Source organism: Drosophila ananassae, chromosome 3L (assembly GCF_017639315.1).
Source record: "Drosophila ananassae strain 14024-0371.13 chromosome 3L, ASM1763931v2, whole genome shotgun sequence".
NCBI classification, from domain to species: domain Eukaryota; kingdom Metazoa; phylum Arthropoda; class Insecta; order Diptera; family Drosophilidae; genus Drosophila; species Drosophila ananassae.
In genome coordinates, this window is record NC_057929.1 from 939647 (window position 1) to 965542 (window position 25896).

The following is a 25896-nucleotide window of genomic DNA, read 5'->3' on the forward strand; positions in this document are numbered from 1 at the left end:
TTTTTCAGTTAAAGTATTAATGGGTTACCAGGTTTTAAGATGCATTATTTCTTCAGTGCTCTCCTGATCTCTTGTCGGCATGTTGTCTTTTTAGCATCTCAATCCGTCATTTTTGAAAATTTGTTTTCATCGCTCGCAGCCTGTCAGCGTTTTCATGTCGAACTTCCAGAGCGATTAGACTCAGCGACCCAGAACCATAACCAGAATCAGTATCAGAGCCAAGAATCAATGGATTTTGGCGGCATTCGGTAATCGGAGCGAGTGCCAAGCTTTTCAATGTTATTCTGACATTTGTGTGGCGGCGAGGTCTGGTCTAGCCTTGATCGTCGCCACTTTGGATGCTGTTGGGGGTACTCTTAATTTTGCCCCTGGTTTCTCTCGACAGCATCGCCGGGGTAATTGACGATGGCATTCACTTTGCCCGTTGTCATAATTGCAGTGGCATACTCCGGCATCGCACATTTTGAGCGGTTAAGGCTGCTGCTCCGATCATAGCATTTGCATCATCTGTTATGACAACAAAGAGCCTGATTATCCCCAAAGCGATCACGTGAATTGATAGGGCCATGTTAAATGTCTCTACACTGGACGAATTTCCTAAGACCTCACATTTGAAGAAATATTAAAATGCTACTTCCCTTTCAATAAAAAGAGTTTCACTTCTCTTTTCTTATTTTTAAGATCAAGTTAAGGGGAAATACTTTTGGTTTCTTAAATCTTTAATCTCAAATCTTAAAACGAAACCAAAAGTGAAGAAATTTGTATGCCGAGTTCCCAAGTTCAGGGCCACCTCGTTATTAATGGACATCTGTCAATACTAATCATATATTAATATTCATTATCATTCATTATCTAGCTAATGACCTTCATTAAAAAAACATGTTTCAGGCCTTGTATCCGAAGTTAAATAATTCATATGCCTAATATTAAACGGATTATCCTTTTTGGAAAAGAATCAACAACACAATGGGGTTTTTAATTTTTAATGCTTTTTATTTTTGGCAAACATAACTTAGGCATCCTTGGAGGGATGGGCAGCGATCCACTCAAGAGCGCGCTGGATGGCCTCTGGGATTGGGGGTGGGGTGGGCAGAGGGGGGTTGGCAGACAGAACCTGGTATCCATTGGCATCGGCAACATACTGGATGGACACGGCCTCACCCTCGGGAGAGGTCCATCCCTGCGTACCTTTCACAATCCACTCCTCACCATTCAGGTTACCAGCCTGTTCAACATCCACAGAGTTATCCAGTTTCAGGGCATACTTGAAGCTATCAACGTTCACTTCGGCATCGTTGCGGAGAACACCGGCATCTTCGTTGGCGTAGGCCAGAGCCAGCAGGCAGGCGAAAGCAATCTATGGGATATTAAGAGGGCCAATCAGATCCTATATCCTTTGGAATTTAGATTATTTTTGAGTCACTTACGAAGAACTTCATGTTGTTTATAGGAAGACTTGAGTAGGCTAACTGATATCGATTTGAATCTATGGCCGGCTTTTTATATGCTAGAGATGCTACCGAAACATCTCCGTCGGTGGCGCCCAAGTTCAAGTCAAGTGACGCGGAGGATTTAATTTCATTAATTATGCATAAGATAAGCCAAAATACATGTTTATGTGTGTCTCGCCATTGCGAGATTAGTTTAAAGAGCACGCCGGGCCCATAACAAAGCCAAAAGAAAAAACAGACGGAAGACGAGTTTGACACGGAGACATTAACTATGTGTCAACTAGCAGACACATTGTAAAGATATAATTAATTCTCGAATTATTTTCATCAAAAATATCTTATTAGCATAATTTTCGACTAACCAGCGACCGGTTTCCGTTTTGTGCGTATCATTTATTTGGATTTCTGAAAATCGACACTAGCTTCGGGGCGGACACTTAGCTAGGCCACCTTGACATCCCACGCCCTGCTCTGACCGGAGAAAATGTTTGTCCAGAAACCAGTGTCAGATAAATAATTTTCTTTATTCGTAGGCTGTTTTGTCTTAAAGTCTAAGCATTGCCGTTCATTAGTTTTTGCACTGCGCGATCAAATTTTCTGTAAATTAATAAAAAGATAAGAGAACAAAAAGAATTTGTATTGAAAGCATATCTCACTTGGAAGCCAACGGCTCTCCGGGAATGTAGAATGGATTACACACGGCATCTGTGTAAAGTATATGCAGATTTCGGAAGATCTAGTGGGGGAAAATAATGAGAATAAATTAAATAAAGTGAAGAACTTGTACTTACCGCTCGCACCTCGTTCTCCCTCAGGGCAACGTTACTGGAGTCGATGACCACGATGAACTTCACCCTGGAGTTGGTTACAAAACCATAACTGCAAAGATAACAATCCGTAAGTAAAACCTATCTATGGAAACCAGATTTACGTACATTTTGTGGTTCTCGGTGGAGTAGAGCAGTCCCAGATAGAGTTCCTTGGACTCGGGAGCCCCTTTTCCAATCAGGCACTTCTCTTCCACAACGTCCAGTGCTGCGTGAACATGGTACTGTAAATCCAGCTCCTGTTCCATGTCGGACGTGGTCAGGTACATGGGCGCATTCTGTGCAAGTCGGGAATATGTTAATATTTCAAAGAAACTGAGTTTTAACAACTTACATCCTTTCCAATTACTGCAATGCAAAATGCCATTTTGTTTATTTACTTTCTTCCTCCTATCAACAGCAGCTGTTCAGAAAGTATCGATATATCGATATCAAGGTCAGTGTTGCCAAAGGCATCCATAGAATGATGTTACCGTAATTGATAAGCATAGGAAATTTTCTTTATCTATACTTGTTGTTTGCTTTGCCCCTCGAAGAAAAACAAAAAAAAACAAAAATTGATTTCGTAGCTATTGCTGACAGGCTTAGCACCCTGCTGGAGATGGCGTTGCAAATAGCTCACAACAACCGCGAGCCACCGCAACCTGGAGGTCCCATGGTCGAGGTGTACGTGCTTTTTGTCAACACAACCCATCGGACACTCGACCTGTACTGGATGTGTTTCCGCGACCAGGAGAACATGTACCTAACACTGAAGCCCTTCGAGGAGGTGCGGGTGAATACCTTCAACACGCACAGCTGGTTCTTTCGCGACTACTACACGGGCGAACGGATGCATGTGCGCTCCAGGCGCATCTTTCATCCGGTCCGGATACGAGTGCCCAAGAATCCCCAGCACCCCGACCAGCTATGCGACGTCCGGAGCCAGGTGTTGATCCACTTTCCTATGCGAACGCTGCGAGAGAACTGCCTTTGGCTGATCGCCCGCTGGCTGATAAGGACGAGCAATGCGCCGAGGAGAATAATCAACGGATACCACATCCCAACGACGCTGAAGCAACAGCTACTGTTGCTCCTCACCACCATAGAGTCGTATTCCCGTGTGGCAAGCACCAGACGTCGTCGTTAACGGAAGTGGGCTTTAAAGATAGTTGTTTAGATGGTTAAGTGGCCAAAAGCTGGCTGGGAGGGAAATAAGGAATGAGAGCCAAGCTTGATTTCCAAATAATTTAATAACTTTAATTGATGTTCATCCTGGTTTCTTGATTTATCTTCTTTACTTATGTACAGATTGGCTTTCAAAGAGCTTTTACAGGTTGGACTTCTACAATTGCATTGATTTTTTTATCTTTAACAGATTACTTATACTTATGTTCTATGTATATATTTTATATATAATCCTATTGTGAAACAAGTGTGAATATTACATAAAAATATGCGCAATTTTCTAGAACTAGATGCTTCAGATGCAAATACATGTAAATGGTATGTCTGCAGTTATTCAAAATGTTTATCTATCGTGTGTTTTGCAAGCTTAATTCTTATAAGTCTGAATCTGAAGTACATATATGTATAATTCCTAACGAACAGAAACAAAACAAACAGAAGCACACTGGTGCATTTAAAATAAGTTTTTGAACAGATTCTTCTTGAATGTTAAGTCCACAGGACGAAGATAAACACAAATACATACATATGGTTAATCGATCTCTACAATCTCTTTTTAATCTATTTTAATGCATCGGTAACTGCAGCGTTAGGCGGGAGATCACATGCCAGTGTTCAATACTTGCGCGTCACGCGCTCCAAACTATCCCCGATCGAACCTATGGGGCGGATATATATAACTCACAGTTAGGCCATTGGAATTGTATTGGAATATATATTAAAAAAAATGAGTGTGAATGGGTTGTGTTTTTATGTGCGATGTTCGAGTGATGCTGATGAGTGTGAATTTGTGCGTGTGGCTCTCTTATTTACCATCGTAGTTGAAGTTTTGCTTTGTTTTGTATTGAAACGTAAGATCTGTCGATTGCTTCCAAATAAAGTGGCGGACAGTGCGCAAATCCATATTGGGATCCACAACCTACAAGGCGTCATAGTAAACTTAATTGTTCAAAAAATGTATTGAGTTTTGTTCTTACCACATCATTACACCACAGCTCGATGCGTTCCTCTGCTGGGAGCTGAGATCCCTCAGAGTTGGCATCACTCTGACTGTTTTGCAGCGAATTGTTGGCATTGCCACCACTTGGAGTTGTCTCCGCATTGAGCACCTTCTCCAGAACATGCTCGCAGACTTTTCGGCATTGAATAAATTCGTTGGCAACCAAACGATCCTACAAGAAAAGGCTATAACGACTGGAATGGCTAGTCGGAATTAGAACCCACCTTCTTCGTGCGCTCTGGCTTGGTCATTTGGGGATGAGGCTGCAGGAAGAACGGTATTTTAAGGAACTTGGGTATGTTCTTTTCGATCACCACATCGGTCACCCATTGTGGCGCAGTCTCTTGAAGCAAAGTGCTCTCGCTGTCTCCGGCTGCATCGCGGACCAGAAGCCGACACACGGTGCGACCTCCCACTTCACTGTTGATTTAAAAAACATATTAAGACTGGGCTGTATTATACATATTCTCAGAAACTCACCTAAAAATGACGGGTGTGTGCTTAGGCACTTGGAAGTATCCATTGCCGTGCATGTCCTGATCCATGTCGTTTGGTGGCATGTTGTGCGGGGTCCAGTGTTCTAGTAGGGCCTCCAGCAGTAACTTTCCATAGTTAATCTGTCAAGTAATGCTTTTCAATTAGGCACTGCATTAAAAAGAGAGTGCAACGCACTCACCTTAATCTCTGTTGTGGGATCGACGCATTCCGGCAGTCCAGCTTCAATAGAAACCCAAGCCGCAAAGCAATCTACTTCCTCCTGACCCAACACTATTGTTGGCATCTAAAAAAAGATTATTTTATTAAAATTTTTATTCAGAATTGGACTAATTATAAACTCACCCCGGTTTTTAGGTCGACAGTAAACCAATTGGGAATGTAAACCTGCTTGTTGCGCTTCTTTACTTCCGCCTCGTAGTCCACCGCTCCCAATTGCTCTTTTTTCACCACCCTCAGGACATCGTATACCACTACCTGGTCCTGTGAGTCCTTGGTTATGATATACCGTTTGTCATTCAGCACTGTGCACTCTTTGATGGCAGCTCCTCCCTTGATACACGCCAGTTCCGTTCCTCCTTGAGTCCACTGGGCGTCCAAGCCGCCGGAGGAGTTAAGGGTGCACCTATCGTACATGGGCAGCTTCCAGCAACGAATGTCCGAGTTCCAGGTGGTCGCCCACACTCCCGTCTTGTCAATGTTGTATCCCAAACTGAGCACGGGCGCCTGCTCCTCGCAAACAAGCATCTTATTGCTGGGATTACGCATTTCTGTCACAATGATGTTCCGGTCTCTGCTGCCGGAGATTATGTACTGGAAGTTCTCGCTCATCAGAAGCGACCACACACCTTCCTTGTGAACGTGAATCGTCTGGACACATCGCTGTTGGCCCAGATTCCACACCTTGATAGTTCCATCAGAACTGCCGGAAACCACCTGATTGCCATCTGGCGATACCACAAGGCATCTCACATTCTCCGTGTGACCACGCAGCTTCATGCTGCGCATGCAGGTGCGCGGGTCCCATATACGAAGAATGTTTTCCGTGGAGCCGCTCACGATTACCGTGCCAGATGGGTTCATGGCGAGGCTGTAGATCGAGTCCTTGGACCCGGTCAGACTAGAGGTGGTCACAGTATTGTTGCTGGCAGTAAGAGCTGTTAATGTGTTCACGTCCCACAGGAAGATGGCCTTATCCAGTCCGGCACTGGCCACCTGTTCCCGATCCTTGGCGTAGGCCAGAGCCTGGACATAGTCGCGGTGCGTGCGGAGGGTGGACATGCAGAATCCCTTCTGGGCATTCCACACCTTAACTGTGGTATCACAACTAGCGCTAATAACTGCAAATACAAAATGGTGGAATGGAGGACCAATGAAGACCATATCAAAGATATACTCACGGTTCCTGCCATTGCAGCAGAGGACTATGTCGTTGACCCAGTCGTTGTGGTGCTCCATGGACTGTATGTACTTTTCATTGGACTCGGTGCGTGTGTTCCATACCCGGATGATGGCGTCTCGTCCGGCAGAATAAAGTTTTCCGTTATTCGCATCCAACTGCAGTGCATTGACGCCATTCCGGTGCTGTTTCTCCTCGGCGTCCCGTATCACAAAGGAAACCTGCCGCAGACAGTGGTTGCGGATGTTTAATTGAATTAAAATACATAGATTCTCAATCGCTCTCACCTGCATTTTCTTACGGGCCTGACAAGTTTTGTGCGTCAACATGTCTTCCGCGGAGGTTCTGATTGGGTTTGGGGCGAAATCTTCTGGCACTTCAGGCTTCAGGCGGATTTGGTCTTGTGCTGCTGGTGGAGCACACACATCTATCGGTGCCTTTGTCCGGCGGCTGCCTCTTTACGGATATTGCTTGAGTATTTTACGGATTTCTGGAATTTCGGGCCAGCTAAAAAATTTTCGCACCTATTCCGCTTTTCTTTCTCTTTCTCCGGTCGGTGTTGCCACCTGGGGACGGAAGATGTGCCGGCTGTTGAATAAAGTTTACAATAAGCTCCGAAAATGAACTAGCTCATTGGGAACCGTAAATATTAAACTTAATTCTTTTAATTATAGTTAATAAATTTATCTTTCAATTTATTCAGAAATACTATTATATCTGAAAACACTTTTTTAAACTTTCCAATGAGTACATTTGACAACTTCCAATGAACACGGAACTATTGAGCTTAAAAACTTAGTATCCTTTTATCCTAACTTATATTTTATTTCAATAACTTTATTTTTCAAAAAAGACCATTACACTTATATACCAACATATATGTCAGCTGCAGCGTAGCTCGACAACCCTGATCTTTACATAACGAAGAAGAAGAAGACTCGGCCCCCATCACACCGGGAAATATTGCTATTTTATTGCATTTCGACTGAAAAAAAAATGGCCAACGCACAGACCAACAATGCCTGCAGCATATGTGATCGGGTGGGCCTGAAGCCCTTCACCCGGGAAAACGTCTTCAACTACTACATACCGCTACACGGGCTCGTCAGCTATGGAGCCCTTTCGGTGAATGTGATGAACCCCCAGATCGTGCCCCAGCTTCTGCCCAAGAAGGATCTGACAAACGTCTTTCTCATCTCGGCTGTGGTGGGCAGTGCCTTCTACATTTACGGACGTCCTCATTTGAAGGACGTGAAGAACAACAAGCGCGGCGCATACGCCCTGCTGGGAGCCACACTCTTCAGCATGGGATCAGTCCTAGCCTGGGCACTGATCAAGTCCGCCTGCCCCAAGGACAACGCCCTGCTTGCCACTCTAGCCGGTCTGGGTACTGGCGCAGCATTTGTGAAGCTCGGCACCGACTACATCCAGGAAGTGGACAAGCTGCAGAAGAACTAAACGGAACTGGGGTTGTTGTGGTGCAGTCGGTGCACTGGGTTCGTACTGTAATTGCTGTCCTGGCCGTAAATAGCTCGTAATGCAATATTATCTCCCGCATATTTCAATAAAATTACATAATAAACAATACGGGCTGTGTTTTGTTGAGAAAATCAGAATGAGCGATAATGCCGGCGTAGTGGATTGAAAATGTTTGCGTTTATTTTAAATTAAATGTACCTTTAATTGCCGTCTCTTAACTGCTAGTAATGCTTAACAATTGAATTGTTTTAATTTATGTATGTGTGGTATAATGCGTTAGCTTTATTAATGATTAATTTTTCGTTTTTTATTTTTATTTTTATTTTTTATATAAAAAACACATTCAATCGGAACGTTCTCTAACGCCAATATGTACAGTTCTATCGGGTTAAAAGATCCTAGCGACTTTGAATTGACAACTACTTTACTTTATGGTAATTATATATCAATTTGTATTGCGAAACATTAAACTTTAAACTTATCATTAATTTTGTATACATACTTTACACACACTCAATGGTCGGACTTAACTAATAGTAAATCAATCATTATATATATCAAATTATATATAGGAGAAAAAAATAATGAAAATCGTTGCCAGCTGGTAGGTAGTCCTTTAAAGTGGTCGCTTTTCTCTGTTGCGCTGCCAAAAAAATTCGAATAAACTAAATTATGAATACGTATTGCATTTACAAAAAGGTTGCGCGCCTTCGCCTCTCGACCTCGATCTCGATCCTCCAGATCCAATTAAAAAAAAAATAATATGGGGAAAAGCTGCCGTTACTGAGCGGAGAATACTAAAATAGTACATTAATTAAATAATTCTACGGCCTATAAACAAGATAAGCATTATTGGAAGATGCAAGCGATTGCAAATATGCAAATATTGCAATTATTGCGGACTACTTTACAAAACTCAACAAAGCGCCAAGCCAGAAGCCTTCGCCTTCCTCGCGCTAAGAGGGATGCAACAATTTAAATTACATTTAAACTTGGCCCGCCTGATCAACAATAAAACCGATTTGTGGACTTGGCCACTGACTGGATTAGTTGCTCCCGCTGCTGCTGCTGTTGCTGTTGCTGTTGCTGCTGCCCTTCAATTGCACACCAAGCACTTCTCGCAGTTCGCGCAGCTCCTGAGGACCTTGCATCAGGCGCTTGACTCCGCGCGGCAATCCACGGCACGACGCCAAATTGATGGAACTCATGTTCACGCAATTCGTCAGTATTTCCTTCACCGCCTCATCGGACACCGACGAGCCGCACAGGTTCAGATGCCTGGAAAGCAAACACAAATTGTCATTAATGAACTCACAATAGTTTCAATTTATGCTGTGTACTCACGCCAACGGAGATTCGCTGCCTTTTTCGGCGAGGGCACGCAAGGCATTGTCTATCGGCTGTTGCACGTTCGCCCAGGCCAGATCGAGTTCGATGAGACTGTGCGCCCACTTCGAGGCGATGAGCTCCAGGCCCGACCTAATTGGAAGTAAGAGTAGGATCTTAAATAGTTTTTTTATCAATGCTTACCCCATGTCTCGCGTGACAGAGCAGCCCGACAGGAATAAATGCTTTATATCCCAGGCTGGCAGACGTATTAGGCTTTCGTGAGTCAGCCTGGTGCAGTTGCGTACGTCCAGAAGCTTGAGCTTCGAGCTGCTCTTCAAGATTCTCTGCAGATGATCGTCGCTAATGATGCGCGACTCATCCGTCAAGGCGGCCACAGAAAGCTCTTCTAGATTCGGAAATCCTGGGGAGTCCATCTACAAAGAGGAGAGAGTGTAGTAACTGTTGGGAAAATAGAAAGGACTAATAGGCCTACAATTTCCTGCATGCTGGCTGTGCTTGGTGTTATGTGAGAGTTGGTCACCCGCAGGACCTTTAACTTCTGGCAGCCGTGCTGCAGCTTCTCAATATGCAGCACACCGTGCGATGTGGCCTGAGTGGTCACATTCGAGAGATCCAGTAACGTCAGATTCGGACAGTGCGTCTGGTAATGGGAGAGAGTACAAAGTATTACTTAAATAGTTTAGTTTCTAGAGAAGCCATGCCTACCGAGAGAATTCCAACTATTTGCGGTATTCCCGCCAGACGGTTGTGCGCCAAGTAGAGATGCGTCAGCCGGCTGCCCATGGTCTGGAGCGCGTTGCACAAAGAGTTCACGCCCACCGCGCTCTTGCTGGCATTCATCTCAACCTGTTGGACATAAAATCGTAATTTTTCTCCTCATAATATCATTGAGAAACTCACGTTTATTGAGCTAAGGTCTAATCGCTGCAACTTCTTCATATTGTCCACCAGATAAGTCAGGTGGTCCGAGGTGAAACCTTTCCAGCCGGACAGCGTGATTCCCATTAAGTTCGGGCAACCGCTGGCCAACTTGGCCAAAAAGCAATTAATGTCTGATATTTTCCAATTTGCTATCGGGATAAAAATTCTTTATAAGATGAACCTTTTCGAATGGATCTAACCAACTTACAAACATTCAGCTCTGTGCAGGCACTACAGCGGTTATCCACAAACCACTTAAGCTTCAGTTCAGTACGATACTTCTCCTTGATCCAAGTCGTCAGATCCATGGTGCGCCACAGAGTGGGCCTCAGCGACACCTGCCGCCACAGTGAGCAGACTCGTCCCAACCGGAACAGGGTGGGCAGGCAGCCTTCCTTATCAACAACTTGCTCAAAGATCTGCAATAGGAAGAGGAAAAATTAATATTTATAATAATTATGAAAGAATCTAAAACTCACCCTGAAGAGGACATCCTCGGGAAGCTTTTGGGCCCAAACACTTTGTTCGATCGGTTCGGCTGCTGCCACCGCTTCTGTCGCCGCTTTCTTCTGACTATTGCCACTGTCACCACCACCGCCACCACCTCCTCCACCTCCACCTCCGCCCTTCTTCTTGCGCGGCTCATATTCGCTCTCGTCGCTGTCCGCTTGCTTCGGTTTGCGGACGCGCTTTCGTGCCGGCTTGGAGGCTGCAGGTGGGACGGGAACGGGAGGCGTCGCGGCCGCTGGGGCACCGTCTCCGGCATCGGATTTCTTAATGCACAGCTTGATGCCCACCTTGTGATCGCTGATCTCGCTCTCGTACATGGGCAGAGCCTTGGGTTTGCGGGCTCGGGAGGCGCGTGGTGACGTGGAAGCAGCTTTGCTCGATTTTTTGGCGCTGCTGATCGCCGTGGAGAGGGGCTTCCCTGACTTTGGTATGGAGCCGTTAACCGCCGTTGGAGGCTCTGTTTGCTCCTGCTTTGGAGGAGCTGGCACTGACACCAGCAGCTGCGTCTGCTCCGCCACCGGCGACCGCTGGCCCTCCGATGCTGGCGAGCATGACGTTGACGTGGCTGTGTTAGTTTCATCCGTTTGGGTCTCTGACTTTGGTGGTGACAGGATGTTCTCCGGGATGACGGCAGTGACGCCGGAAGTGGTTGTTTCCGAGGCCAACAACTGGGGAGGTGTTTGCGACGGCGTCGAGGGTGTTAGTGTGTTTATGTCCACTGTGGTTGTCGACTTTTCCTTGTCGCCCAGATGATCGCTTTGAATCTGAAGCCCGGTCGGCCCACCCGATCCAATATCCGTGTCCACTTCCATAGCGGATTCCTCAGTAACTTTGGCTGCCGACGACTCAGCTTTCTCTTTGACGCCATCTTCGTCGGACACCTTGGTCTCCTCCACTTGAGAGGCCTGAGATTCACTCATCACTCCACTCACTTTTCTGCAAAACGAAAAAACAAGTTGGAAATTGGAAAGAAGAAATTTTTGAGAAACAAATTTGAATTTGTATTATTCCGGCCGGGAAAATCGATGCAAACAAGAACTCAACCCATTTTGGCGGTCTTTCGTGTTTTCCCATTCGCCCCCGTTCTCAATAATCTTATTCGAAAAGTGGGAAACTCTCCTCTCTCTCTCTCCATCCATTAACCAGCCCCCCACTCACACTCGCCAATCTCACCTGCCACCAACAATTACATATGTATATTTTTTTGTTTTTATTTTTATTCGTTTCTTCGCTCTCAATAAACAAGTCGGACGCAGTTGGGGTCGCACCGACTTGTTTGTGACCTGTGCGCAGTCTCCGTTCGAATTCCCGCCATAAATCTCACGAAAGGGGGAGAACCTTATCTGCTTGAGGCCCTCACAAGATAGTAGGGATCAGGCCGAGATCTGTATTATTTTCCAAGCACTTGTCGCTACACTCCACTTATTGATTCTTATTATTCTCCATCAAAAATATGCTGCTGCGACGCATGCAGGGTGCATAATCGGCATTCAACTCACCACCTGGTAGGTACACAAATCGGCATTAAACTCACCACTTGGTTAGGTACACAAATGTATGTGTGTGTATTTGAATTGTTCGATTTCGATTCTAAAGATTTTTTCCTTAGCGTTTTTGGAAACTGTGGCCGCTTCTGTTCACGTAAAGGCCGCTTTTTACATTTTTGCCGGGCACTTGGGGCACTGCACTGCAATGGGTCACGGCATTGGCGGGAATTCGTACATTATTTACGCTTAAAATCAATTTAAACTTATTTCCAAACAGCCAACAAAACGACGTAGAAGCAGAAAGCTAGGGTTGTTGTTTTTGCCGTATCGATATCACAACAATCGCCAGTGTGACCAGCTCTATCTAGCGGCTAATTTGCCGTATTCCTTCCGAAGTGTGGCAACCTTATGCTAAAGACGTTACTATTTGAATACGAAGAACCGGATCCCTTAATAGGCGTAGTCCAAATTGGCCACCTCTGGCAGGACGGTGAGTCCCTTGTGCACCTCCAACCACCGTTTGGCATCGTACGTGGTTTTGCTGAAAGTACGCCCGAACTTGTACATTTCGCCGGGAACGTGGCCGGCGTAATTGGGAACCATGCCGTCATCCTCATGATATACGACGAAGTGATGTACAGGAGGACAGGTGATAGCCGGCCGGGTGAGGTCCTGACCGCAGCACCAGGAGTCACGCTTCCGCTTGTACATATAGTCGGAGAAGCTGCAAAGTGCCCGGTTGGTAAGCACCTTGTTGGATTCCCCAAACCGAGTCACAGACATGGGTATGTGGCCCGCGTAGCCATTGATTATGAACTTGTCGGGATCTTCGTCGTCTAGGAAATGAGGCGAAGTAAACTTGCTGTATGTAAGCTTTTCGGTCTTCGGCGGACAGCACTGGTCAGCTAATCCTTCGGAAACGCCAGTTACCGGAAGCAGAGGAGCTCGGTACTTGGCCTGCGGGAGCAATCTTTCGTTGATCTTCCGGTCGAACAGACCCTTTCCACTCTCCAGGAGATCTCTGTGTCTCAGAGTTCGATTTTCACAACGGTAGAGCTCCATTAGGGTCTCATGGTTGGCCACCCCGGCGGAAGCAGCCGCCACATATCGCTTTCCAACCTGGCTTCGAATGTTTGGAACGAAGCCGGCGTAACCCGGAAGGATCGGATGTCTATAAACAGAGTCCACTAGATCCTCTCGGGTTTTCAGCACCTTCAGCTCGCGCTCAGTCGGATAGTCTTTAAGGCCTCGCGTGACATGGATGGGGGCCACTATAAGTTCCGGAGCATGATAGATGCAGGGATCGATCAGTAGCTTGTGGGTTTGTCGGCCGTAAGTGCGTCCTACTCTGCTCCGATCCCGGGCGCAGTGTCCCGTGTACCTAAGGGAATCGATGGTGGTTTTAGGATAAGAAAAGGCTAAGCGCTGTACCATCTTACCCAGGCACTAAATGCGGCTCCGGCGTAATTGCGTGCTCCATTTTACTACAAAATTTTTATTACACAATTAATTTAGAATAAAAATATTTATTGCTTTTTCTCCTGCTTTTTCTTTCGTACAAAAATAAAGACTAAAAAAGACAGATAACTAATAACAAGGTAGATTTGGTACACATTTCTAGATTATCGCCTACCACCACCACTAGGATTCAGGACTATCAGGCACCCGCAATTCGCAACATCTCCTCGATGTTGACTATTTTCTCCCGCGGTTTTCCCTTTGCTTTTCCGGCCTCGGTTTCGAAGGCGTCTATCCTCTTCCAGCCGTCCCACGTGATTATTTGCTTGTCGTCCGCCTCGAATCCTGGCTTAGCAGAGCTAGTGTCCAAGGCCTTGGAGGCTATATCATCACAAATGTTCTTGGCTACCGCGAATGCACCACTCATCGTTGTAAGAATGACTCCCGTGGGCCCAGTTCCCAGCCAGCCGGCTACATAGAGGCCGGGATCAACCTTTCCGGACGTTTCATCCTTCAGAACGCGACCCTCGCTGTTGCGAACATTTCCTTTGCGAGCGTCGAAGTTTATACCCGAATCCACGCAGCTCGACTTATAGCCAATGCTGCGCAGAATCAGATCCGATGGAAGACGCTCCGTGGCGCTGGTGGCCACGGCCGATTCCTGCTGGAGTTCCGTAACTGAGAACTCCATTTCACTGGGCGCTATGGCCTTTGGAGCGCGCAGGAAAATGGGTAGGAATTGCTTGAAGCCAGCGACAGAAGCCTTTCCCTGATCCTTTAGACTTTTAAGCATCAGTTCAGTGAGGCGCTTTCGAGGACGTTGAAGTTTCTCCAGCTGTTCCTCAATTCCTGGAATTTAGGGGTATCTTTAGAAGAAAATAACTCTTTAAATATAAAGATATTCACCAGAAAAGTCGTTGGACCTCCAGCGGATATCCACGTTGGGCAGCTTGATCATCTCACGCAGCTCTTTAATGGTAAAGGCAGCTTGTAGAGGCCCTCTTCTTCCAACAAGATGCACTCGCTCCACTTGGCTTCGGGACAGTGCTTCTAAAGCGTACTCCGTGGTGTCTGTAGTCTACGGGAAAATAAAAGTTACAAATGGTATTCAAGTATTTTATATACTAAGCCACCTTAAGTGTGTCTAGAGGACTGAGAAGCATGCGCGCCACATCCACTGCCACATTTCCCTGACCCACAATGGTCACATCGCGTCCACTCAGATCCGGCGACAGATTCTCCGCTCCCGGCAAGCCATTATACCAGGCCACAAAACTCCGTGCGGATATAACGTTTCCCTGCCGCTCGTTCTCCAGCTCCAGTTCCCGATCCTGATCAGCTCCATAGGTGAGCAGAACGGCGTGATAACGATCGCGTAGATCCTGAAGGGTCACATCCACGCCCAGTGAGACATTACCAAAGTATCGCAGACGCGGATGCTCGGCTGTCTTGGTGAAGGTGTTGATGACGTTCTTGACCTCCGGGTGATCGGGCGCAACGCCAAAGCTGCAATGTCAATTTGCATAATGGGACAAGTCGTTAGTGGATAGCGTAACACGCAACCGGGTGAAGATAAAAGCTACTGTGGAATGAATGGAATTCGCAGTTCACACCGTATAATGTGGAGGATAGGTAGTGCTCCTCTGTTCGCCAGCTTTCTGCTGGTCACCAGCCTGACTCTCACTGCTGCCAGTCCATTGTGGGGCTTGGACCAAATTGGAGGTAAGGTTGCCTCCTACGGACTAGGTTACGGAATTCCAGGATAACTCTCTCTCCTCCAGCCTATCTCAGTGGAATTTTTCGGTCGGTTGTGGGTCCGCTCTTTGGCTTTGGTTCCGCCACAAATACCACATCCTCCTAAGTATTCGAGTTCCTGGAGCTGCTTACCGTACCAAGCCAAAGGGAACCGGAAGCTTCTCCAATACATCCACCACACAGTCATCCAGTTTCTTGAGCAACTGCTGCGCTGCATAGAATCCCGCGGGACCGGCACCAACGATGCAGATGCGCTTGGTGGGCGTGGTGGTCTGGAACACCTGCCATCTACTGGAGGATGTGTGGAGCCCCCGCCTCCAGATGTTCAGCAAATTGGAGCCCATGAAGTCTTCGCCCGCGGCTCGGTTTGTTTACTATTTGGCTTTCTAATCGTGAGATGGCACAAAAAGCGTTATCACGAACCATTTTCGATATCGATAGGCAGCAGGGGTGGACCAAAGCAAATGGGCGCCAAATTTGAATTTAATCTAATCTATTACACGTTCTTAATACGCCAATGATAACTATTATGATATGATGTCTATAACATATGTTTAAATTACTAAGCAGATAAGCAGCTCTTACTTGGATTATTTGTAGCCTTTATTAATTAGATAATAAACTTCATGCAGATATAATTTTTATTTTTAGTGCTTCTTTGAGCTTAACACAGAAAATTTGACTTTGCTAGTTGCTGGTTGTAATTGATCATGTAACCTACGAATTTGTGGATCAATCATGGTTGAGGGTCAAGTGACGCTTAGCGTCAATGGTGGACCGGCCGTAGGTGTTGCCCACGCGAAAAATATTGCCCGGAACATGGCCTCCGTAGCGCGGTAGCATGCCCACCACGCGCGGATAAATTACGCCATTGGGATTGGCAAAGGAGCGACCCACTCCGGCACTCTCCACGGGCACCCACTCGGCACTGCGAATGAAATGCATATCATCCTTGGGATAGCACCATCCCTCGTCCGGCAAATGGAAATGAAAGCCAAATCCTAATGATTTTTTTGATTAAAAAATAAGAATTCTTAAATATATAATGTAATACTTACGACTGGCGTAAGACATTTTTAAAGCACTGGATTCCGAAAGTATATATGATGCCTCCGAGAGTTGCTGCTTAACTGGGTAACTAGAAACTAAATCTGTCTATTAATAGCCCTTGCAGCCTGACAGGAGGCGCTTCGACAAAACGATTCGTCCGTCTCCATTGGCAACGGAGGCCAGGCACTAGCAATTGGACTGGATGCCAGCAACAAGTTTTGGTCACGACACCGATTTGCATTTCCTGATGTTGATGGCATTATAGTCCTTTAATGGGCCACCGGTAATTAATGCGACTCCTCGTTAAAGAATTCGCCCCGACATTTACAACCATTATTGGGTAATGTTTTCATTTATTTAAGTTTACTGGTTCATAATTTAGTCATTTACAGGGGGAGTGTGCAGGGGGATTGTGTGTGCGGTTTAACAGAGTAAGTGGGGTGTCTGGGTCGGAAGCTATTCCCTCTCAGATTTGCTCTCAGCATCTCCTCCGGGATAGGGACTTAGTTGGACTTCTTCGCCTTCTTGGCCTGCTTGCTCTTGAGCTTCTCCTGCTTCTTCAGCTCCTTCTCCGTCAGGGACTTGTACAGTTTGTAGCCGAAGAGTGCTGCAATTAGAAGGTAATAGGAATCGTTACTTGGGCTTGTCTCATTTGGATCGGGAGGTGAGGGGCTGAGACCGAAGACTGAGACTAGGAGAAATATCACGGCCGTAAGAATCGAACTGGAGTAGGTCTGTGCGATGTGCGCGTGCTGCGCTATCCGCTCCTCGATCCTGCCGATGGTGTGCTGGAATTTGTCCTTCATCTCCGTCAGAAACTGGTGCTTATCCGTGTCCGCCAGAGACTCCAGCTTGCTCTGCATTTCGCCGATCCGCTTGACCAGATCCTGCGAGAATTTGCTGCTGGGCCCGGTCTTGGCCACGATCGTCTCCACGGACTTTTTCAGCTGCTCCACGATGCCGAGCGCGTCATCGAACCCCGACGAGCTCATGGTGAGGTTGGGTGGTTCTGGGGAACTTCTGGGGGGAAATCGGTCGGGGTGTCAAGTCGTCAACTTCTGGCCGGCATGGATTCGTGTCGAGTACTGCCGCGTTGGGTTTTGGATGGGTCTGCGGTGGATTCTATGCGGTTATCTTATCGAAAATCGAACGCCTATAAACGAAGCAAACATTCTAGTTCGGGCTCGTGCGTGTGAGTGCTCTGGCAGCGCCCCCTAACCCTATCGCACCGCCCCGTCCCTAATCGACGCACCCGCCCAGTGTGGATCATATCGTGTCCAGCGATAAGGGTCAACCTGGGCCCCAGCACCTATCCGGTGGCTTACCAAAGACGAGCAGAATGAGGGCCAGCATCACAAAGAACACCAAATACTCCCGGGAACTGTGGCCGGGGTGTCCGTACTGCCGCATGAAGTCCTCCGGCGATGGCGGCTTTGGATTAAAGATGCTCTCGCGCAGTTCTTCACGTTCCGCGTCGGATATCCCCTCCATATCCTGGACCATCTTCCAAATATCCTCGGGGCTGGGCATCTTGAAGTCCGGGTGGCCCGGCTCCGGACCGGGACTTGCTCCCGCGAATCCATCAGCTCCACCGGCAGCAGCCGCAGCTGCCACGTCCTCAGCAAAGGCCTGCTGGTTAATCGGATCCTCAGCCATGATCAAGGATGGTACAATCGATTACGGGGGAGTTCACTGGCGGTGCTGTACTGTGTGGGCTGGCCTTTAACGGTTCGCGTCTGAATGGGTTATAGGAAAGCATACTATATACGAGTCTGGGGGGGGGTTTCAGGTTTCTTTGGCATGCTACTGGAGGGGGGCAAACAAAATCACAGAAACAAACAACGTGGCAAGCTAAACTGAATAGATACGGATTTGAATTCGTGCCTCCGGATAGATTATCATTGACTTTGACACGCGGCATGCAGATAATTTGGTTCAATGTGAGTTCTGTTTGCAAATCTAGTGTTTTTTTTTCGATTAGGATTTCTGGCCCTCTTCCCCCAGGATCACACACAAATACACTCGAATATGGTAATTTTTTGGCGCTTGACCGCTCCAGTTGGCTTACGTGCTCCGGCTACTGCTACTCGGTAGGACTGAGACTGAGACTGAGCGTGTTCTAAAATTCATTTAAAATCAATACGAAAATAAACTGATACTTGTCCGTAATCAGTTGCTTATATTTCATTATATTGAGATATGCCCGCCTGCGAGGCGTTTTTTTGCTTTGCTTTCCGATTTCCCGCCCTCCCAACTAGCCGCCTTCGTCAGCATATTTCCAAAGGTGGCCCAAAGCAGTTGGTGTTGCGGAGAATCCACCACTCTGTACAGTGCCTGTGATAAGGGAGAGCCGCTAATCAGTGCCGGACACTTAGAAAAAAGCTGGGAGATTGGTGAAAAAGTCAAGCTTTACGGCGGAACTTAAATGAATCATATAGAGGTCGGAGCTCGAGTTTTTTAAATAAAACCTATTGAGTTCCTAGAACCATTTATGACCCAACACTTTGCCGACATTAAAAACAACTTCAAGTCTATCAAATAGAGGTTCAACTGTACTGCTTGGACTCCTCAATGACTGCAGGTTGGGGCCTTATCACAGGCCCCTTATCTCCCTTTCGGAACCCACCAACTTTTGACTACGTACGCAAGAAAACCGGAATGGAACGGAACCGAACGGAATGGTCAGCCAGATGGGGCGATGGAACACGTAAGACTTCTTGCCAAAACGACTATCTAAATCAGGGCTACTCCAAACCAAAACTAAACCAAAACAGATAACAACCAAAAGGCCAAACACAAACTGAAGACACTGAACAGCTGAAGAGTGGATGGGAAAGAGGGCAGAGAGGTGTTCAGTTGCTTGGTGAAAGTCTTTCTTTTGACCCAATTTGCGGTGTGGCCGGGATTACGGTAGTTACATGCTATAGACATTGGGAACGGGGAGGCGGTAACAATAACGAAAGAGTGGAATGGAGGGTCGGAGCTGGGGGGCCTCCAGAACTCACCTGCCAAGGTAAAAACAACAATAGCCGGCACATAGAACGCTAGGTTGGGGATGGACTGCTGGAAAGGTGAGCCGGCGTCGGTGAGGTCAACCATGTTGGAATTCTTGTAGAATATGCTTCGAAGTAGTCTAAAGCAGCGACTGAGCTACAGTTTTCACTTCACGATTGCAAGTTTATCTCAATAATTGCCAGAACACGGTCGCAGAGGCTGGGAATGATGAAAACAGTGTGGCCAGCCAACGGAAGAGAAGCCTCTAAGATGGCTTGTCGCCAATGGCCGTTAAAAAAGCATTCTGGTAACACTGGAAAATTCAAATTTCAAATATTCGGATGATTTTAGCAAAGATATGACCATCGCAGTTGGTTCTATTGACCTCCACATGCATTTCTCAACATTTCGAAGAGGACCCCCCAGAAAAAATGAAAAAAAATCTAAAAAATATTTTGTTTCAAGGTTTTGATGCAGATTGGTGGAGAATCGATCCAGAAATCGATCAAGGTATTCCGCTCAAGAATCGGATGAAAATTGGCAAAGATATGGCTATCGCAGTGGGTCCCATTGACCTCCACATGCACTTCTCAACATTTCGAAGGTCACCACCCAGAAAAAATGAAGAAAAATCTAAAAAATATTTTGTATCTAGGTTTTGATGCAGATTGATGGAGAATCGATCCAGAAATCGATCAAGGTATTCCGCTCAAGAATCGGGTGAAAATTGGCAAAGATATGGCTATCGCAGTGGGTCCCATTGACCTCCACATGCACTTCTCAACATTTCGAAGGGGACCCCCAGAAAAAATGAAGAAAAATCTATAAAATATTTTTTTACTAGGTTACAGATGCGTGTTGTAAAAGATATAGCTATCGCATGTGTTCACCTAGGGGGATGCAAATGGAATCTCTAGTTTATGTTAGTACAGGTATTATGATATTTTGTTGTGTTTTTAAATCACTTAAATAAAAAAAATTGATGAATATATTAATAGCAACATTCCATTTTATGAAAAGCTATGATTGTAACGGATGAAAAACAAGGTTAATTGAAGTCACAAATATATTTTTCTTTCATGGCTACTAAAAAATATATGAGTTCAAATTTAATATTATATACAAAAATAGCTCTCGCGTCGAATAAAAATTTAAGCACCCAATCCACATTGTGTAACGTAGGCTTTGGCCAGAGCACATTCAGCATTCTGAGTCCATCGGTGATCCGGACAATTTTTGAAGTATTCCATGTAGGTGCAACCAAGTACGATGGCGGAAAAGGGACTGCATCGCTGCTTTTGCTGCGGCTGTTGCTGTTGCATCTGCTGCATGATCACGGCCAGCCTGCGCTGGGATTGTGGCTCACATTTGGAATAGGCCATCGTCATGGCCTCCACAAAGCCGCTGTCGTTGGAGAACTTGGCGGAGAGATCGCTGCGAATGTTTTCCACTTGGAGCTTTTGAGATGAATCAATGTAGCTGGAAGTTGTTAGGATGCATTCAGCTAGGCACTGGACAATAGGAAATAATGTTTAAATTGTTTAAATAAATAAAGTGTTTAAATGGTGATCTTACGGCAGCAGTTTCCAGAGAGGGAGGACCTGCAGGCTTTTGACCGTTTCCTGCTCCCAAAATCTTCTGAGCACATTGATCTGCCACTTGATCGCGACCACCATCTTTACAGCAAAGTGCAGGGTCCTAAGGAATACAGGGAAAGTGGTTAATAAAGAAAGATAAAACAATATTTATTTAAAACATACCACAAGCTGAGGGGGCCTTTGACAATTAATAGTTGCTTGGCCAACAACTTGTCGGGTGTTGAGGGTTACTCCGAGCAATACTGAGATCAACAGAATCTGGCTAGGCGACATTGTTGTGGGTGACTGAATGACTGATATGGAAATTGAATCGCAAGTCCCATTTTATATTCGCCACGCAGTTCAAGCCGGACATCTAATGGAACGTTAACCAAAGAGTAATGGCCACTTAATAGTGCCAGCCACGCATGACCAGAAAAGCCCAGCAAAAGTTCATTGTTGCAATCTGCTGCTGTTTGGGGCCAATGTCATAAATAATGGCATGTTTTGGGCCATTGACATTGCAGTAAGGTTATACTCGGGTTATATAAGAATATTGTCCGGTCAATTAACCACCAATTGCCAAAAATTCTATGAAACTGGGAATTTTATTCTAAAGTGTGTCATGGTAGTCAAAACTAACCAGAACTATTATAATTATGTACGAATGGGAACAATTGGTGGTTAATACATGCGTTGACTTGGTTAATCTTAAAAAATAAAACCAGATCACTTTTAAATTTTGCGCCCTTCTTTACAGCAAGTTGGCAGCCCTGCGTTGGTGGCGTTAGGTATAAAAATTCCACCGTATAGTAAACACGGTCATCAATGGACGCGGGAACCAAAATGTGAGTAATAAACAAGACTTTTATTAAATAATAACTTATTATATTGTTTATTAATCCTAGCTTAGTGGTAGGCGATGTGCGAGGACGTTTCAAGCAGCTTTTCCAACGCGTGGAGCAGGTCAACAAAAAGGCGGGACCGTTCGAGATCCTCTGCTGTGTCGGCGATTTCTTTGGCGACGACAAGCAGAACGAGGAACTGATAGCCTACAAAAATGGTTTCAAACACAGTAAGTACTATTTATTAGGTCATCTTATTGTATTACAACGGATTAACTTAATTTCAGTTACCGTACCCACCTATATTCTTGGCCCCAATAAGAAGGAGCACGCCAAATATTACGAAAGTCTGACGGATGGCGAAATCTGCACCAATCTCACATATCTTGGGAGGAGAGGTGTTTACACGCTCAGCAGTGGGGTGAAAATTGCTTATTTAAGCGGTTTGGAAGCCTCAGGAGCTACAGATTCCGAGCATGAGTTTACCAAGGCAGATGCGATCGCGGTCAGGAACTCCTGCCTGGTCTCGAAGAATTGCTCGACGGAATATCGAGGTGTGGATGTCCTTTTGACCTCACAATGGCCGTATGGAATGCAGGAAAAAGAAAATGTATGTAATAAACCTACTGTGGTAACTCCCGTAGTACAATAGTGTGTTTTTGTCTTTCAGGCATCCGCTTCCAAGTTAGTATCTTTTCTTTGCCGGGAAATAAAGCCGCGCTACCACTTTTGTGCCATCAATGGCACCCATTATGAGTGCGCACCTTTCCGTATGCCCAAGGATGAGACCACTCAATTCGAGCTGTGTACTCGCTTCATTTCCCTGGCTGATGTGGGCAATGCCGCAAAGGCAAAGTATATTTATGCGCTCAGCCTGAAACCCGTAGACAAGTCACGGTTACTAGATCTAGTCCAGAAGACAACTGACGAAATTCCTTGTCCTTTCATTGGCTTGGACTTGGGTGGCGCCATAGGCAAAAATGAATCAGTAAGTAACTATATTTCATATATATTGCAAGTCATATAAATAGCCTTATTATAGTCTGAAAGTCGGCAGTACTTCTACGACATGGATTCTGGCAATCGAAAGCGGCAACATGGTGATCAGAACAGAAGAGATAAGCGACCGAAAATACCTCAGATTGATCAGGGTTTGTTCTAGGACTCTTATCATTATCAGCAATCTGTAATACTTACTTTCTTTTCAGAGAAATGCTGGTTCTGTCTCTCCTCGCCAGATGTGGAAAAACATCTTATTATTACGATAGGCGAACACTTCTATTTGGCTTTGGCAAAAGGACCCATAAACAAGTACCATGTGATGATATTGTCCACAAAACATGTGCCCTGCGCCGCACAGCTCAGCTCAGAGGATTGGGAAGAACTTGACAAATTTAAGACAGCCCTTAAAAAGTTTTTCAAAAGTCTGGGACAAGTTGTGTGCTTCACAGAGCGGCACTACAAGTCGGTTCATCTGCAAATCAATGCTTTGGCTTTCGAAGAAGGATACGCGTGGAAAATCAAGCATAGCTTCGAGGTAACCAGACATAACGCCCTCAATGTACTCTTTTTTTATTGTCTCTTTCATTTCAGGACAAAGCTGAGGAATTTAATTTGGAATTTGAAACTTTACCTGCTCTGGATTCTCCGAAAATGCTCCCCGAAATGGGGCCATACTTTCTGGCTGAATTGCCCGACGATACTACGCTTATTACACGACAGATGAAACATTTTCCTATTCATTTTGCCAGGTGCGTTGCTATAAAATAATTTTAAAATCTGCTTGACTAATTGGTTGTTTTCAGAGACGTTTTCTGTTCGGAGAATCTACTGAATTGCGACGAGAAAGTTAATTGGAAGGAATGCCTTCTAGAGAGAGACGAGGAAGTATCATACGTGGAAGAATTCCGAAAGGCCTTTGCACCTTTCGACTTTACAGACGACTAAGTAAAAAGTTTTCTTTATGTATAGTTAAAATTTCATTGTGGTTGTATAATTGCTGAGCCCTTGCTGTCAGATCATCCATATAAATGCTAATACTACAATTTAAGTAAAAACGTTCTCAAAAATTCGATGCATTGTGAAGTAATTTAGGAGTCGCGTTGATAGATTTTGTTCAGAATTTGTAGGAAGGTTTGATGCGGCACCCCTCGAGAGGTCTGTTGTATGTGAGTTTTGATCATGTTGTAGGATTCTTCCTCGAATGTGGCATAGGTTGATGGCAGTCCTAGTTCTTTGTAAAGTTCCTTTACTCGTTCTACTTTGGCGGGGTCTTGATGAGATTTAAAATTGTTAAAAAACTGTTTAAATATGTGGTTGATGCGACTTACCTTCCTTGCCATAGCAGTCTACCATGATCTGCTTCTGTTCTGCGTTGGCCCGCTGCATGGCCACCACTGCCAGCCAAGAGCACTTGTTGTCCTGAATATCTGTGCCGATCTTTCCGGTGACTTCTGGATTTCCAAAGCAGTCAAGGAAATCGTCTTGAACCTGGAAGAAGTTACCCATTTCCAAGAGAATGGTCTTCGATTGTCTAAAGGCCTCGGCGTCTTTGTACCTAAGGAATAAACGAATGGATTAGGATGAATAAGACGATATTAGTTTCTGGCCAAGTTTACCCAGCCAAGTGCAAGGCAACGGCGAAAGGCAGGTAAAATGTGTAGTAGGCAGTCTTGTTCTCCACAATAGCTTTATAGTTTTCCATGGTGAACTCCGATACGTTGCGGTTCGAGTTGAGCTGGTCCAGGGACTGTCCGCAGGTGGTAATGTAGGTGATTTCGTGGAAGAGCTCCATCAGCGCCACATAGCAGTCCAGGTGGCTGAAATGCTTCTTCAGAATGGCGTACATAGCGTTCTCGATCATGAGGGCATCGTTAATGGCAGTGAGACCCACGCCCTCGACTTTGTGCCAGCACAGTTGACCGCGCCTGGTGGTGCTATTGTCCATCACATCGTCAGAGATAATGAAGAAACTTTGGAGCTGCAAGTAGAACGAGAACCGAAGTGGAATGGAGGGCCCTTGGACCAGCGGCGACCAAAGACTCTTACCATTTCCACGCACCAGCCCAGGTACTGGGCTAGCTTTATGTTCTCGGGAGTCAGATCCTGTGCTGGCACTAAATTCTTGTACGTGAGGACTGTGAGAATGCCCCGATTCTTCTTTCCCCTGGGAACGTTGTACTGGAGGACCTGGGCGAACCATTTGGCGGCATCGTTGCAGTTGTATGCCTTCGTCACGCTGGTGATGTCACGCACAAGATCTGTCAACAAAGTGGGTATCGATTAGCATTATTATTAGCATGATAATTAGAAGAGGTGAGGCGCGGTTAACCTGGGAACACGGCCATAAAGTCGCGGCTTTCATCTTTGGAAACTGTGACGCGGGCTGCGATGGGGACCGAGTGATTTTGAAGTGTCGATAGTGTTCTGTGAAAACAACAAAGATGAAACACAAAAGTAAGGCTCGATTCGATTCGGGATTCAAGGGCATTAAAAATTAGTCTAAAAGGTGATCAGCATGCGATGCCCTTTCCGCAAGAGTACAATAGAACGCAGAAAGAACGAACGCACACACACTGACGGAGGTGGCCTACGTGACTTCAAAACTTTCTCCCTCTTCGAGGAAGGAATGTTTGTAGTGTGTATTCTGTGTCCACGCCCGCAATCACGCCCCAAACAGTCACCCACCGGTCGAAACATAAACAAAACAAGCAAACAAAGGTCAAGTGCACAAACCGGTAGATAAGAGTGGATGTACCTGCTTGTTTTCTTCAATTTCTGTTCGTTAACCAGCTCCGATGGCAGGCCACCAATTGTATCCATTGACTTGATAATGGGCTCTGCATTGACCTCGTCGCTGGTGGAGATCATGCGCTGGAGCCTCGAAGCCAGAATCCGCTGCTGCGGAAGGAGCTGACGGGCCAATTTAAACATTTTTAATAGAACAGAAGACTTCACGGTTTGAACGACTGATAGACTTTGGGTTAGAACCAGTATGCAGTGTTAGAAAGTGGAGCAAGTTTACTTTAGAGCTGGCAATAGTGGGGAGAATACTTTAGCAAATAATTAAAAATACAATCTTAATAATACTTAAATTTAACACGTCAAATAATTAACTTATAATTATACTTA

General features: G+C 45.7%; 14 protein-coding genes and 2 long non-coding RNA genes across 20 annotated transcripts; 5 read left to right on the forward strand and 11 right to left on the reverse strand.

Moving 5' to 3' along the window:
• Positions 1 to 972: 972 nt before the first annotated feature.
• Positions 973 to 1760, reverse strand: LOC6495272 (cuticular protein 47Eg). The gene is made up of 2 exons (XM_001958691.4): positions 1428 to 1760; positions 973 to 1357 (listed from the first exon to the last, which is right to left on the reverse strand). Exons 1-2 carry the CDS (start codon positions 1437 to 1439, stop codon positions 1013 to 1015), a joined length of 357 nt encoding a protein of 118 aa, XP_001958727.1. The 5' UTR covers positions 1440 to 1760; the 3' UTR covers positions 973 to 1012.
• A 196-nt stretch (positions 1761 to 1956) lies between these two features.
• Positions 1957 to 2755, reverse strand: LOC6495271 (trafficking protein particle complex subunit 2-like protein). Its single transcript, XM_001958692.4, has 5 exons — positions 2613 to 2755; positions 2387 to 2556; positions 2243 to 2330; positions 2108 to 2187; positions 1957 to 2048 (listed from the first exon to the last, which is right to left on the reverse strand). Exons 1-5 carry the CDS (start codon positions 2643 to 2645, stop codon positions 2003 to 2005), a joined length of 417 nt encoding a protein of 138 aa, XP_001958728.1. The 5' UTR covers positions 2646 to 2755; the 3' UTR covers positions 1957 to 2002.
• Positions 2756 to 2818: 63 nt separating this feature from the next.
• On the forward strand, positions 2819 to 3985 carry LOC6495390 (protein Vhl). The gene has a single exon (XM_001958693.4). It carries the CDS (start codon positions 2880 to 2882, stop codon positions 3405 to 3407), a length of 528 nt encoding a protein of 175 aa, XP_001958729.1. The 5' UTR covers positions 2819 to 2879; the 3' UTR covers positions 3408 to 3985.
• On the reverse strand, positions 3492 to 6943 carry LOC6495270 (WD repeat-containing protein 48 homolog). Its single transcript, XM_001958694.4, has 9 exons — positions 6627 to 6943; positions 6341 to 6560; positions 5286 to 6280; positions 5122 to 5226; positions 4926 to 5062; positions 4670 to 4865; positions 4423 to 4617; positions 4259 to 4364; positions 3492 to 4104 (listed from the first exon to the last, which is right to left on the reverse strand). The coding sequence occupies exons 1-9, from the start codon at positions 6666 to 6668 to the stop codon at positions 4061 to 4063; spliced, it is 2040 nt and encodes a 679-aa protein (XP_001958730.2). The 5' UTR covers positions 6669 to 6943; the 3' UTR covers positions 3492 to 4060.
• Positions 6944 to 7105: 162 nt separating this feature from the next.
• Positions 7106 to 7926, forward strand: LOC6495391. The gene has a single exon (XM_001958695.4). The coding sequence runs from the start codon at positions 7336 to 7338 to the stop codon at positions 7795 to 7797; it is 462 nt and encodes a 153-aa protein (XP_001958731.1). The 5' UTR covers positions 7106 to 7335; the 3' UTR covers positions 7798 to 7926.
• A 50-nt stretch (positions 7927 to 7976) lies between these two features.
• On the reverse strand, positions 7977 to 11664 carry LOC6495269 (F-box/LRR-repeat protein 6). The gene is made up of 9 exons (XM_001958696.4): positions 11644 to 11664; positions 10569 to 11535; positions 10298 to 10508; positions 10069 to 10238; positions 9874 to 10014; positions 9641 to 9808; positions 9349 to 9581; positions 9163 to 9297; positions 7977 to 9096 (listed from the first exon to the last, which is right to left on the reverse strand). The coding sequence occupies exons 2-9, from the start codon at positions 11517 to 11519 to the stop codon at positions 8865 to 8867; spliced, it is 2241 nt and encodes a 746-aa protein (XP_001958732.3). The 5' UTR covers positions 11520 to 11535; positions 11644 to 11664; the 3' UTR covers positions 7977 to 8864.
• Positions 11665 to 11796: 132 nt separating this feature from the next.
• On the reverse strand, positions 11797 to 13647 carry LOC6495268 (UPF0605 protein CG18335). The gene is made up of 2 exons (XM_001958697.4): positions 13526 to 13647; positions 11797 to 13467 (listed from the first exon to the last, which is right to left on the reverse strand). The coding sequence occupies exons 1-2, from the start codon at positions 13564 to 13566 to the stop codon at positions 12537 to 12539; spliced, it is 972 nt and encodes a 323-aa protein (XP_001958733.1). The 5' UTR covers positions 13567 to 13647; the 3' UTR covers positions 11797 to 12536.
• LOC6495267 (NADPH:adrenodoxin oxidoreductase, mitochondrial) lies at positions 13597 to 15931 on the reverse strand. The gene is made up of 4 exons (XM_001958698.4): positions 15432 to 15931; positions 14678 to 15050; positions 14451 to 14622; positions 13597 to 14393 (listed from the first exon to the last, which is right to left on the reverse strand). The coding sequence occupies exons 1-4, from the start codon at positions 15641 to 15643 to the stop codon at positions 13744 to 13746; spliced, it is 1407 nt and encodes a 468-aa protein (XP_001958734.1). The 5' UTR covers positions 15644 to 15931; the 3' UTR covers positions 13597 to 13743.
• LOC6502545 lies at positions 15087 to 15467 on the forward strand. Its single transcript, XM_001958699.4, has 2 exons — positions 15087 to 15266; positions 15326 to 15467. Exons 1-2 carry the CDS (start codon positions 15134 to 15136, stop codon positions 15403 to 15405), a joined length of 213 nt encoding a protein of 70 aa, XP_001958735.2. The 5' UTR covers positions 15087 to 15133; the 3' UTR covers positions 15406 to 15467.
• On the reverse strand, positions 15923 to 16514 carry LOC6495265 (protein FAM166B). The gene is made up of 2 exons (XM_001958700.4): positions 16358 to 16514; positions 15923 to 16300 (listed from the first exon to the last, which is right to left on the reverse strand). Exons 1-2 carry the CDS (start codon positions 16371 to 16373, stop codon positions 16032 to 16034), a joined length of 285 nt encoding a protein of 94 aa, XP_001958736.1. The 5' UTR covers positions 16374 to 16514; the 3' UTR covers positions 15923 to 16031.
• Positions 16515 to 16685: 171 nt separating this feature from the next.
• Positions 16686 to 19622, reverse strand: LOC6495264. Of its 4 annotated transcripts, none has more exons than XM_014907728.3 (3): positions 19355 to 19622; positions 17675 to 18085; positions 16686 to 16956 (listed from the first exon to the last, which is right to left on the reverse strand). In XM_014907728.3, exons 2-3 carry the CDS (start codon positions 18003 to 18005, stop codon positions 16853 to 16855), a joined length of 435 nt encoding a protein of 144 aa, XP_014763214.1. In that variant the 5' UTR covers positions 18006 to 18085; positions 19355 to 19622; the 3' UTR covers positions 16686 to 16852. The 4 variants fall into 4 exon arrangements, with proteins under 4 accessions (XP_014763214.1, XP_014763212.1, XP_014763213.1 ...); XM_014907726.3 differs by lacking the exon at positions 19355 to 19622 and adding an exon at positions 18418 to 18573; XM_014907727.3 differs by lacking the exon at positions 17675 to 18085 and having other exon boundaries at positions 19355 to 19615.
• Positions 18085 to 18518, forward strand: LOC116654738. The gene is made up of 2 exons (XR_004309947.1): positions 18085 to 18289; positions 18354 to 18518. It is a non-coding gene; the product is annotated as an uncharacterized LOC116654738 (long non-coding RNA).
• Positions 19623 to 20407: 785 nt separating the features above from the next.
• Positions 20408 to 21323, reverse strand: LOC6495261. The gene is made up of 3 exons (XM_001958704.3): positions 21104 to 21323; positions 20919 to 21041; positions 20408 to 20854 (listed from the first exon to the last, which is right to left on the reverse strand). Exons 1-3 carry the CDS (start codon positions 21212 to 21214, stop codon positions 20495 to 20497), a joined length of 594 nt encoding a protein of 197 aa, XP_001958740.1. The 5' UTR covers positions 21215 to 21323; the 3' UTR covers positions 20408 to 20494.
• Positions 21324 to 21671: 348 nt separating this feature from the next.
• LOC6495392 (CWF19-like protein 1 homolog) lies at positions 21672 to 23837 on the forward strand. Of its 2 annotated transcripts, none has more exons than XM_001958705.4 (8): positions 21672 to 21768; positions 21829 to 21995; positions 22053 to 22375; positions 22436 to 22753; positions 22808 to 22916; positions 22974 to 23302; positions 23359 to 23516; positions 23571 to 23837. In XM_001958705.4, exons 1-8 carry the CDS (start codon positions 21749 to 21751, stop codon positions 23710 to 23712), a joined length of 1566 nt encoding a protein of 521 aa, XP_001958741.1. In that variant the 5' UTR covers positions 21672 to 21748; the 3' UTR covers positions 23713 to 23837. The 2 variants fall into 2 exon arrangements, with proteins under 2 accessions (XP_001958741.1, XP_032306170.1); XM_032450279.2 differs by having other exon boundaries at positions 21705 to 21768; positions 21834 to 21995.
• Positions 22747 to 23083, reverse strand: LOC116654692. Its single transcript, XR_004309858.2, has 2 exons — positions 22963 to 23083; positions 22747 to 22841 (listed from the first exon to the last, which is right to left on the reverse strand). It is a non-coding gene; the product is annotated as an uncharacterized LOC116654692 (long non-coding RNA).
• Positions 23737 to 25763, reverse strand: LOC6495260 (farnesyl pyrophosphate synthase). The gene is made up of 6 exons (XM_001958706.4): positions 25523 to 25763; positions 25097 to 25191; positions 24814 to 25025; positions 24384 to 24745; positions 24096 to 24322; positions 23737 to 24037 (listed from the first exon to the last, which is right to left on the reverse strand). The coding sequence occupies exons 1-6, from the start codon at positions 25696 to 25698 to the stop codon at positions 23856 to 23858; spliced, it is 1254 nt and encodes a 417-aa protein (XP_001958742.1). The 5' UTR covers positions 25699 to 25763; the 3' UTR covers positions 23737 to 23855.
• Positions 25764 to 25896: the final 133 nt, after the last annotated feature.

Coding starts and splice junctions, on each gene's coding strand:
- LOC6495269 (XM_001958696.4), bottom strand. CDS start 11,519: ATGAGTGAATCTCAGGCCTCTCAAGTGGAGGAGACCAAGGTGTCCGAC. Junction 10,509..10,568: donor CCGAGGATGTCCTCTTCAGG/GTGAGTTTTAGA, acceptor TTCCTATTGCAG/ATCTTTGAGCAAGTTGTTGA. Junction 9,809..9,873: donor AAATAGTTGGAATTCTCTCG/GTAGGCATGGCT, acceptor TCCCATTACCAG/ACGCACTGTCCGAATCTGAC.
- LOC6495260 (XM_001958706.4), bottom strand. CDS start 25,698: ATGTTTAAATTGGCCCGTCAGCTCCTTCCGCAGCAGCGGATTCTGGCT. Junction 25,192..25,522: donor AAATTGAAGAAAACAAGCAG/GTACATCCACTC, acceptor TTGTTTTCACAG/AACACTATCGACACTTCAAA. Junction 24,038..24,095: donor AGACTGCTATGGCAAGGAAG/GTAAGTCGCATC, acceptor AATCTCATCAAG/ACCCCGCCAAAGTAGAACGA.
- LOC6495391 (XM_001958695.4), top strand. CDS start 7,336: ATGGCCAACGCACAGACCAACAATGCCTGCAGCATATGTGATCGGGTG.
- LOC6502545 (XM_001958699.4), top strand. CDS start 15,134: ATGAATGGAATTCGCAGTTCACACCGTATAATGTGGAGGATAGGTAGT. Junction 15,267..15,325: donor GGGCTTGGACCAAATTGGAG/GTAAGGTTGCCT, acceptor TCTCTCCTCCAG/CCTATCTCAGTGGAATTTTT.
- LOC6495390 (XM_001958693.4), top strand. CDS start 2,880: ATGGCGTTGCAAATAGCTCACAACAACCGCGAGCCACCGCAACCTGGA.
- LOC6495271 (XM_001958692.4), bottom strand. CDS start 2,645: ATGGCATTTTGCATTGCAGTAATTGGAAAGGAT. Junction 2,188..2,242: donor GGGAGAACGAGGTGCGAGCG/GTAAGTACAAGT, acceptor TTCCCCCACTAG/ATCTTCCGAAATCTGCATAT. Junction 2,049..2,107: donor GGAGAGCCGTTGGCTTCCAA/GTGAGATATGCT, acceptor ATTAATTTACAG/AAAATTTGATCGCGCAGTGC.
- LOC6495267 (XM_001958698.4), bottom strand. CDS start 15,643: ATGGGCTCCAATTTGCTGAACATCTGGAGGCGGGGGCTCCACACATCC. Junction 15,051..15,431: donor GTTCCCTTTGGCTTGGTACG/GTAAGCAGCTCC, acceptor TTGACATTGCAG/CTTTGGCGTTGCGCCCGATC. Junction 14,394..14,450: donor GAGGTCCAACGACTTTTCTG/GTGAATATCTTT, acceptor CCTAAATTCCAG/GAATTGAGGAACAGCTGGAG.
- LOC6495268 (XM_001958697.4), bottom strand. CDS start 13,566: ATGGAGCACGCAATTACGCCGGAGCCGCATTTAGTGCCTGG. Junction 13,468..13,525: donor GAGCCGCATTTAGTGCCTGG/GTAAGATGGTAC, acceptor CGATTCCCTTAG/GTACACGGGACACTGCGCCC.
- LOC6495392 (XM_001958705.4), top strand. CDS start 21,749: ATGGACGCGGGAACCAAAAT. Junction 21,769..21,828: donor ATGGACGCGGGAACCAAAAT/GTGAGTAATAAA, acceptor TATTAATCCTAG/CTTAGTGGTAGGCGATGTGC. Junction 22,917..22,973: donor AATACCTCAGATTGATCAGG/GTTTGTTCTAGG, acceptor CTTTCTTTTCAG/AGAAATGCTGGTTCTGTCTC.
- LOC6495261 (XM_001958704.3), bottom strand. CDS start 21,214: ATGTCGCCTAGCCAGATTCTGTTGATCTCAGTATTGCTCGGAGTAACC. Junction 21,042..21,103: donor AAAGGCCCCCTCAGCTTGTG/GTATGTTTTAAA, acceptor TGTATTCCTTAG/GACCCTGCACTTTGCTGTAA. Junction 20,855..20,918: donor CCTCTCTGGAAACTGCTGCC/GTAAGATCACCA, acceptor CCTATTGTCCAG/TGCCTAGCTGAATGCATCCT.
- LOC6495270 (XM_001958694.4), bottom strand. CDS start 6,668: ATGTTGACGCACAAAACTTGTCAGGCCCGTAAGAAAATGCAG. Junction 6,281..6,340: donor CTGCTGCAATGGCAGGAACC/GTGAGTATATCT, acceptor TTGTATTTGCAG/TTATTAGCGCTAGTTGTGAT. Junction 4,866..4,925: donor CACACACCCGTCATTTTTAG/GTGAGTTTCTGA, acceptor TTAAATCAACAG/TGAAGTGGGAGGTCGCACCG.
- LOC6495264 (XM_014907728.3), bottom strand. CDS start 18,005: ATGGCTGAGGATCCGATTAACCAGCAGGCCTTTGCTGAGGACGTGGCA. Junction 16,957..17,674: donor CCTCATTCTGCTCGTCTTTG/GTAAGCCACCGG, acceptor TTCTAATTGCAG/CACTCTTCGGCTACAAACTG.